Source organism: Neolamprologus brichardi, chromosome 9 (genome assembly GCF_056152115.1).
Source record: "Neolamprologus brichardi isolate AB-2024 chromosome 9, ASM5615211v1, whole genome shotgun sequence".
In the NCBI taxonomy this organism is placed as follows: domain Eukaryota; kingdom Metazoa; phylum Chordata; class Actinopteri; order Cichliformes; family Cichlidae; genus Neolamprologus; species Neolamprologus brichardi.
The window spans coordinates 17348237-17358770 of NC_142112.1; the positions used below are offsets into that span (position 1 = coordinate 17348237).

Sequence of the window (10534 nt, forward strand, 5' to 3'; positions counted from 1 at the left end):
AACCACAGCTATTTCAGTCCTGTTCATAAAATCCACTATCTGTCCTTCTCTTCTTAAGACCATACCTACCCCAAATCTCTTCATAGCCCTTTTTAACTTTCTTTTTTAACTTTTTAAAATTTCTTTTTCTACTGACATTCAACCTGTGGGGAATACACACTGACAACAGCAAGACATCACACCTTCGATTTCCATCTTCAAACTCATGATTCTGACATTTTCTTTGTTTTTACAACAGTATTCCAGCACTCTTCCTTCAGCATTACCCCCAGTCTGTTTCACTTATCTACATCATGGTAGAACAGCATGAATCCACCTCCAGTGCTCTTGACCTTGCTTCCACCTGGTGTCCTGAAAACACAGTATATCTGCCTTCATCATATAAGCCAACTCTCTCCCTTTACCAGTCATTGTCCCTACATTTAGTCTCCACAGTCCTGCTCTAAACAGCCTTAAACACACTTTGAACAATGAATACAGCTAATCTGCATTCACAGAGTGTATGTGAATCTACCTTCTTTACACAAGGCAGAAACTTCATGACAATTAGATTCAATAGCAGCAGTGTGTTTTTTCTCATGGTTCAGCTGTGGGATTAACACGCTGTTGTTGAAAATATAATGGAAAAGTACTTAATACATACATGACCTGCACCACTTTGGGAGTTTTGTTGATTGCTTTCATAAAAGGCTGGATGAATTACCATAAATTCCAGGATTAAATTATTCTAATCCCTTTTCTTCAGCATTTTAGTCAGCATGCTGCATTAATAAAATAAATACTGCAGATTTACACCACCAGGTAAGTGTTTGGATAAAACACATTTGCAGTTTTTTGATACTTTTCATTAATCCTTTGATGTTAAATGCATCTCACTGTGTTGAATGAGTGTTTAGGATAATTATTTTGTATGTCTTGCTTTGTGGTCAGTGTTGGGGAGTAACGGAATACATGTACCGCCGTTACATATTTAAAATACAAAATATGAGTAACTGTATTCCGTTACAGTTACCGTTTAAAAAGGTGGTATTTAGAATACAGTTACTTTGTTGACATAAATGGATTACACGGGGGTACCTCCTTGTTTCATATTGTCACGGGTCAGGACTGTTTGGGTTTTTTTTGACAGCTATGTTCTGTTGTTCCAGGCGGCAGCGTTACGGTTGCCATGGTTACAGGGTGAGAGAGTGCCTTTTCGTTGTTGTTGTGCTAAGCTAATAGGCAGAATGCTACAGGTATAGCTCTAAAGAATGTAGCATCATAGGCAGTGTAGTCCGTGCTGCAGGGAGAATGGACTGCCATACCCGTTATGTGTCTGTGAGCGAGGGAGGGAAAAAAAGGAAAAGTACGAGTTGTCATCGAGCAAAAACGGGAGCTGGAAGCATGTAAATATAATAATAACCACTGCAGCCAAGAAGAGTGCCTGACAAGAGTGCCAAAAATAACAAGTTCCGTTGGAGCAGCCGTTCAACGCCTCTCTCTGTCTCTCCCGAGCAAACTTGACCCAGACAACAAAGTAAAGCTATTTTTCGGCTACGAGCCCGACACAGAACCCAACGTACTAGCCAGAGGTCCCTTTACTACGGTTTGGAGCCGCGGACCTTCAGTAACAGTAATAAATCACAGCAATAGTACATTCACGTAGTTGTAAACAGCATGATAATATATTAAGTAATCCAAAGTATTCAGAATACGTTACTCTCATTGAGTAACGTAAAGGAATATGTTACAGAATACATTTTGGGGCATGTATTCTGTTATCTGTAATGGAATACATTTTAAAAGTAACCTTCCCAACACTGTTTGTGGTACATAAGAATTAATGAGATTTGAAAAATAAAATGTAATATTGTAACACCTTGTTAGTCCATATGTGTCTTACTTTAATAAGTAAAACTGCCTACCATTTATAATCTGGAACAAAGTAAATAAATAAAATAACCCCAAACCCACTGCAGAATCATTGGTCGCTGTTTTATTTTGTTTTCTGACTGAAAGACCCTGATGATATGTGGAATTACTGGAATTCTTTGTATTTGTAGGACAGCTTGACTCTGAGGAAGTTCTTTCACAGAGTTTATTCACAGAGTGTAAAAAAGTTCAGTGAAGAAGATGTTGATGAATGTCAGACTTTGTAGTTAAACACTTATAAATTTAACACGTGTGTCTTAGGCCTTTTTTAGTCAGCAAAGCTTTCCACAACATCAAGCAAATAAAATCCAAGAATTTGAATAAAAGATTTAATAATTACATTAATTCCAGTTGTTGTAATGTATTGCCACTTCAAATTTGCAAATGTGAAGAACACAAAATACAACTTGGTAACTGCTTAATTTCATAATTGCATTGTACATATACAATTAAAATAAAGGGTTATTCTATTCTATTCTATTTGATAAGGCAGAGTTCTTAATTTAATATTTTTTAATAAAACATGCTTTAATGGCAACCCTTTAATTTTCACTAACATTTTGGCAAAATCCCACTTTGTCAAAAATTGTACTTAGTTTATTATTGTGTGATGAATCAGAAGTATCACAGTACCACATTTAATCTTTACAGAATTGCTTTCAGGAAGGTTTTGTTGCATTTGGACATCATTTGAACAACATTTTTGTTAACTCTGAGACATTTATACCAAGATATCTAACATACAAATAAATCACAGGAGAGCACACACAGCATCTGAGCATGGAAAAACTGTATAAACATGATCATAAACAATAGCTATAGAGCTATATTTAATCACCAGGAAGAAATAAACAGCAGTTAAATTGAGTACAGTATGTATTGTGTTTAATTTAGATTTGATAAAAATTAAATGTGATTGGAAACAAATATTTTTAATGTGCAGGTAACATATTTGTGTCAGCAACTTTTTTTCTGTTTTTTGCTTTGAAGTTTGATACTTACCAAACAAAAACCATTAAGCAGAATAACATTACAGAAGTAAGAGGTCAACAATCCAAATGATTCCACCAATAAGTGGCCACAGTGTGACTCCAGATGAAATGAGACCTAAAGAAAAGATCAAGTAACAACAATTAATTTTGCATGGACACAAAGAAAAACTAATTTGAGAACAGATCTTGGCTACAGCTGTTACCTGCAACAGCCACACGAATCTCTGCTGATGTCTGATTACCCAGATCATTAGTGGCCACACAGTAATAAACTCCTCCATCTGTTACATTGAAGCTGTAAATCTCTCCTTCAGATACTTTCACAGCTCCATCTCTGCTCTTCTTGAACCAGGTGAAGTTACTGACTGGAGGTTTGGCTCTGCTGGAGCAGGTCAGGTTCACCCAGCTGCCTGCTGACACCAAACCTGATGGACTGATGGATGCTGAGGTGTTTTTAGGAGCATCTGGAGAAAAAAAATGAAGTCCTGTAAACATTTTTTTAATGACAGGAAAAACAAACAAACAAACAAAACCCCCCGAGTGTCTTACATGAAACACTGAGAGTCTCTTCTGTCTCTGCTGTCTTGGTGTTGTTTCCTTGGTTCACAGGATATCTGGCAGAGCAGCTGATCTTCTTTCCATCATGTGTGTCTGACAGAGTGATGTTCTGCTGGATTTTAGTTGTAAAGCTTCCATCTGTGTTTTTCTCTATTTTGTTGTGAGAGTCTTGTGTGAGATTCCAGGTGAGTTGAGGAGGGGAGTGTGGACAGGGAGTGAGAGCTGAGCAGGTTATAGTGACAGACTTCTTCTCCCTCAGATCATCTGGGATTGTAATATTGGGCCTCCAAGGAGAATCTGTGGTTTCACATGAAACATTTTTTTTACACCAATAACGCAGGAAATAGAGTCAAGAAATAGATGGAGATCAGTGATACCATTGGATAATAAACAATATACACCCTATGTAGTGGACAAAAAGTATTTGCATACATATTTAACATGTTTTTAATTTTTTGTGGTTCTCTAAATATGTTTGAAGAACTAAAACAATGTGCGTAAAAAAAGTAAATAAGATATTGTACAAAATACCATTGCAAACTATGTTATAATTTTCAATCGCTGTCAGAGAACAATGCTCTTTTTGTATCTCATTGTAAGCACAGGCAATAGTGGAGAACAGAGAGAATCGCAGTAGGATTCTAGTTTGCGATGACCATTAGTTATTTTCCTTTGAAATCAAGTTGTTATACAAACATGAATATGCATTCACACTGTGTATTTTGCATTATTGCATTCATGCTTTAACTGATAATTTAATTTGTTGCTTTGAGTTTTTTCTTCATTTGAATAATTTCTTGGATTTTTAATTTTCTGTTTTCTTGCAGTTTTGCTGGAGGCTTGTTCATTTTTAAGGGCTTTGCACAAGTAGCTTAAGGTCTTCTGAACAAGGTGGTTATTGAACTCTGTGAAGTAAATATATCACTGTTTGTTAACAGTGTGAAATATAGTTTGTATTTTAGGTTGTAAAACTGTGTTTACTATGGAGCACTGTTGAACACATTATAAGTTTTTTTTTTTCATTTCTCATGTCTTTGTTTCTCATGAAATGAAGTTACAATTTTCCATTAATTTCTGATCTGAATACAAATCAATTAAACAGGTTGATTTGCACATTTCCACAACTGCTTTGTGTTGTTTACACAAAAGTTGTAGCTGTTTTGGATTTATGATCTTAATAAATTGAAAGAAATCGCTCTCACCTTTAATTGTTATTTTAAGAGGATCACAAACAGCTGTTGCTCTGTAGGGCCAGTTCATAATTCTGAAGTAGTATGTGTTTGTATAATTTGTGGTTAAATTGGAAAACAGAGTGGTGCAGTGTTTCTCCTTCAGGTTTGCTGTAATATTCATTGGATAGATGTTAACTGTCCCACTGCTGTTGAAAATCACATTGTTTGGATGTGCAAAAACATCCGAATGATTTTTCATCCACACTCCAAACACAGATCTTGTGCTGTCAAACTTTTCTGTTCCAATTTCACTAAAGTTACATGGGATTTGTAAACACGATCCACTCAGAGCTTCCATCTCTGTTGGTGCAGTGATCAACAGGTGTGAATCTTGAAGACAAGCAGCCAAAGTCCCTGGAAAAGGTAAGAGCAAAGTTAAAAGGTGCAAATCTAAATGAAGATAAAATTTATAATGACAAAATCGACTCCAAGAGCCATGGATTTACTTCGTAAAGTATATCTATCTTCACTGATCTGTCAGACTGTAAATGACTGAAATGAGATGGCTCACTTGGAATAAAGAGGAGACTCAGTAACATGATGTCTGTCATGATGTTCACAGACTGAACTGTCACAAAACTCATCACCTGTATAAAGAAAATATAAAAAGCCATAATTACACAAATAAAAGATTAAAACAGAAAATCATGTCACAAATTTCTAGACCTAAGGAGTAAATTAAGGCAGTTACTTTTTAGAGTATTATACAATTTTATATAATTGCTATATGTAAAAAAAAAGTCTTACCAAATGATCAGGCTGCTACAGAGGAGAGACGATGTGTGATTTTAGCAGAAACAGAGTGAGTGAAACACTTCTCTGTTTAGATGTTGTAATGTCAAAGCAAACAGGCCTGTGACGCTTTCGGTTTTCTGTCGTTCTTTATTCAGTCAGTCTTTTTATGTTCCCATCATGCACTCTGCTGACACTTCAGATGCTGCCACTCCCACCTGCCTCTAGATTCATTTGTGCTGACCCTCCTCTCACATTCTAACCTGTTCCCCATTCCCTCAAAATGTCCCTCATACATAAAGCCGCTCATTTCCACCAGTTGTCTGCTTACTTGTCTTTGAGTATTCCAAGGATATCCAAAGATTTCCAATTTTTTTATTCCTGCCAATTCTGCTCTTCATTTTCTGTGATCACTGGTTACTTTGACCTTTGTATACTTGTTTAATAACGTAAATTTAGAATTTTCATTTTATATCCCACTCCTGAGTTGTGCTCTTAGTCCATAGATCTGATCACTTAAGACAAGTTTCTTGTTATTTGAGACATTTATTTCAAGTTTGCCCCCAAATAAATAACAAAACGTAACAGAAGGCACAAAGCATGTTGGCATATAAATCCTAAAGGAACATGATAACCCAAATTAAAGGTTTTATAGTATGTGGAGATTCAATTTTGCAGTACTGCTTCTGTTTCTGTGGAAACCAGTTCCTTATTTGAGTGCTTTAACTTCTGTTTACTCATTTTTATTATGACCACAAGAAATCATCTGAAAACTATGGAGGACCACAAGAGCCACGCGCATCGAAATAAAGAATTCTGTGCTTAAATAATGAATTGTAGAATAAATTCTGCATTTGTAAATTCATTTTTTGAATTCCAATTTAATAAACTGCATTTCAAAATCCTTTTTCCAATTGCTCTTTAATAAACTGCATTTCAAAATCCATTTGCCTTTCCTGTTTGCTCAGGGATTAACTTCTGGATTAGCTGCTGGATTAGCTGTTGGATTAACAACTTCATTTTAAAAATCGTGCGGCTTTCCGGGTTTTAAGTCTGACGTCACTAACCGTGTCTGGGCCTAAACTCCGCTGCAGGTCCAAATATCAAACGATCACTGTGGCATTACTGAGAGTTGAAAAACTGTCTAAAGTCTTTCATCTTTAATAAAATGGTGTAACAATTGAGTTTAACATCCAGGCATCCATGAAAATGGAATTTATGACATTTAACAGAGTTAGAAGTTAGCAGGAAGTTAGCTCGCTAGCTCCCATCTAAATACAATATAGCATGTCCTGACTGCGGGGTTTTGGAAACAAATTAAAACGTACAGCTCTGCTACCACTTCCAACACAAATGAAGACAGAAAACTAAACAGCAGTGACGTTTGTAGGGTTACTGAAGTTCGGCTAGCTGGTATATAATGATGTGCTACGTGACCGCTAGCGACACAGCTATGTTAGCATAATATAAACAAGCTAACTTTTTTTCCACTCGATAAAAGTTAACGTGAGTGTTCTCGGTCAGGAACAAATGTAATCGCATGGCAGGATGCTGTAAACGGACCAAACTTCAGCCAGGAGAACAACTGAGATAATCCATCCACAATACGAGGTTAGTCATTCATATACTGCTGCATGGGTGGGCTGTAGTTACATCGTAAAGTTTTAAAAACTGATCTTAAATTATTAGCGGTAATAAAAGCCGAGGGAGGTCAGCAGTGATCACTGACTGTTTTTAGGAGCTTTTTGAGATTAAATAGAAGAAAATGCAAAACATTAAACATGTTAACAACACAAAAGCCATATTAAACACAGACTACTTTAGGCCCGTAAGTAGGATTCGTCACCTCATCACTTAAAGACCGGATTCAAATAGACTATGTGCACGTTAGCATATGCTACTTCCGGTGTGGAAACTCCTGTGGGGAGCTTTGTTTCTGGTGTCCTATTTGCGCCTTGTGTAGGGTCCAAAACAAGTTAAGCAAATGAATGAATCAAGCGGCGATTTACATTTCAATAGATGTCTTGGGCATTTACCCAATATATCTGTAAGTGATGTTCATCGACTTGTCGATATTTTTCCCCCGCACCTCAGAGCAAAAGAGAAAAGGGATTCAAATTTTATATTTCTCAGTATCTGTAAACAGCGGTCCCTCGTTTATCGCAGGTGTTATGTTATAAAAATAACCAGCGATAGGTGAAATCAAGTAGCCAATTTAATTTTTTAACGGTGCAAAACATTTCGTCGACATACAGTACTGCACTTCAGAGTCACACTGCCAGCCATCAATGCAGCGATTCTGTACTGTACAGGAGACACGTCACGGAGGAGATCGTCTGCAGCCGATCAGGACGCAGGACACAATGTGAAAAAAATAAGCATGCAAACTTGCACTAAAAAATCTGCGAAACAGCGAGGTGAAAGGTGAACAGCGTTATAGCGAGGGACTACTGTAATTTTGAAGGTAAGTCACAACATACCATTTGTAAATACTAATGTTTAGAAACCCTTACCAGCAATCATTCATTTTTTGTGTGGCTTTTTTTCACAGTTTGTTAACATGCTGTGTGGGTGTGTACTTGACTGACTGATATCGACATAATGGGGGAAACATCTGGTTGACTATTCTTCATCTGTAGTTTGAATGCTGAACATTTGCCTGTTTAAATCATAATAACTGTCACTATACAGAGATGTGCTTCTGAATGTGGACGATGTATCTTCTGATTTTGTAATGCAGTTCTGCTTGTGTTGAGTGACAACTGATCGATCTAAACTCTTTAAACGTCAAAACTGATCATTAGATTTTTTTATGACACAACAGTGGTGAGTGTTCCCACCTTCTGCTCTTTGTAACTTAACGCGATCTTTCCGTTTTCGAGTTTTGGACATGATTTTGGAGTATGTCTGGCTGTAGGTTGCAGCCATTGCTCTAACACTGTATAAATGTAACAGGCCTCAGTGCTGGTTCTAATAGTCTGAGCTGCTTGCAGTGAAGAGCACAGCAGCTTACAAAACTCGTAGCTAGCTCGTACAGCTGCGACGTAAAACTTTCATAAGCTAAGATGACCTTAAAATAACGGGGCTACGTGCGGTAATGCTAGCGTTAGCCACGTTAGCACGTTACCTTCAACAGGTGGTCAGACTGCGAAAACAGGCACTCAGTCAGAGGTTGAGCTCTCCGTTTCGCTGCAGGTCCCTTCATTCTTCACATATCCGTGTCGAGCCGAGCGTAAATCCCGAGGTTGAACGGCCTTTGTACAAGCACTCACGCTTCGTAGCAGGGCGAAGCTATGAGCTAGAAAAATCCAGGCAGACAGCCTGTGTCTGTCCAAGTTTATTAACGAGCAATTGGAAAAAGGAATTTGAAATGCAGTTTATTAAATTGGAATTCAAAAATGTTTTTTGAAATGCAGTTTTTAAAAGCATTTTAAAAATCAGTTTATTAAATTGGAATTCAAAAATGAATTTACAAATGCAGAATATATTCTACAATTCATTATTTAAGCACAGAATTCTTTATTTCGATGCGCGTGGCTCTTGTGGTCCTCCATAGTTTTTAGATGATTTCTTGTGGTCATAATAAAAAGGAGTAAACAGAAGTTAAAGCACTCAAATAAGGAACTGGTTTCCACAGAAACAGAACTGCAAAATTGAATCTCCACATACTGTAAAACCTTTAATTTGTGGTCCTCCATAGAAAACAGTTGGATGAAGTGAAGACAGAAAGCTTAACATAAAAAGTGGATGGATGTAGTTTGTTTAAATTTATTGAGCAGTAAAAAAGACACATTTATAGGTTCAATGTGAATTTCTTCATTAACACTCTCTGTTAATATAATGTTATTTCACAACAGTTATTTTTTTTTCTTCACCTCAGTGTAGAGTTCCTCGTAGCCTTTACCCATGTGTACCATCTTCTTCTATCCTTCTCTGTCCTGTGGCAGAGTCAAATCCCAGCACAGATCAGCTCATCTCTTCATAGTTTTCTTCCTCTGCTTCTCCTTTACTTGGCAGTTCTTCAGTAATCTGCTCTTCATTTATGTCATACAAGAAAATAAAACATTGATGATCTATCATATAGACCTTCTAACCCTTTAAACTTTTGTTAGACATTTTAAAGTAGGAGAACAGATTGCTCGGGTACAGGTACTATAGTAAAAAAACAATCTGAACAGAGAAGGAGAAGTCTGTTGAGCTCAATGCTTTAGCTTTTACCACCTGGAAGTCCAGAGAGAATTTGTCCTTTTTTATCTGGGACTGAAGAACATTTTTTTCTTGTTCCCATCTTGAGACAATATCTCACATTTTGATTGTTTCTGCAATACACACTGTGCCCTTTGGGTAGTGACAGATTCCTAGAAATTAACTGACAGCTCTGGAAGCTGGCTTCTCCCTTACAGATAGGGCAAAGAGTGTGGTCATTCAAGAGGGGCTCAGTGTAGAGCCATTTTTTCACCACATCAAAAGAAGCCAGTTGAGGCAGTTCAGGCATGTGACTAGCATGCCTGCAGTGGACCTTTTGGGTGGGGTAGAACCCAGGTACTCTGGAGAGATTTGGCTGGATAGATATAGGTATATAACGTGTCACTTTGAGTTTGATTGATGCCTTTGACCTTTGACCTTGGGACTTTCCCACCTGTCACCTGACCAGAAGTGAGCAGCGAAGCATGACCAGAAGCGTGCCAGGCACATGACGAGGCCTCTCCTCTCCGACTGATGAAGTAGCATTTGTGTGCATCTTAACTATGTAGAATAAATGAATACAAGGCCGATTTGTGATGACACCTGAGGCACAGAAGAAAAGAAAAAAATCTAGACCTGGGCTGCTAAGTAAGCAATGCACTATATACAGACACATTTGACTGCTTGCATCACTAAAACACCCAAAAACCCATTAAAACTCTGAAGAGGGGATGTTTGTTTTGATGCGGATACGTCAGAGTAAGGCATTCCTGAGGCATTGTTGCATCACTGTTCTGGGTAGTACACCGGATCAGGGATACATCAGAATCTCCGGTCAAAGCACATATGGCTGCGTAGAGACAAATTGATCATGGTAGTTAGCCTGCTTCTGTCAGTTTTTCCTATGTTTTCTGTTAAGTAAGT

At 37.5% G+C, this 10534-nt stretch overlaps 1 protein-coding gene across 1 annotated transcript in view; it reads right to left on the reverse strand.

The window, feature by feature from the left end:
* The window catches only part of si:dkeyp-28d2.4 (B-cell receptor CD22), a 165397-nt gene extending 160153 nt beyond the window's left edge, over positions 1-5244 (reverse strand). Inside the window, exons 1-4 of the mRNA XM_087846039.1 lie at positions 5205-5244; positions 4664-5047; positions 3453-3758; positions 3107-3367 (exon numbers count right to left, since the gene is read on the reverse strand). Of these exons, the coding sequence (XP_087702165.1) occupies positions 3107-3367; positions 3453-3758; positions 4664-5047; positions 5205-5244 (991 nt within the window). The remainder of the gene's footprint in view (positions 1-3106; positions 3368-3452; positions 3759-4663; positions 5048-5204) is intronic.
* Between the last annotated feature and the right edge of the window lie 5290 nt (positions 5245-10534).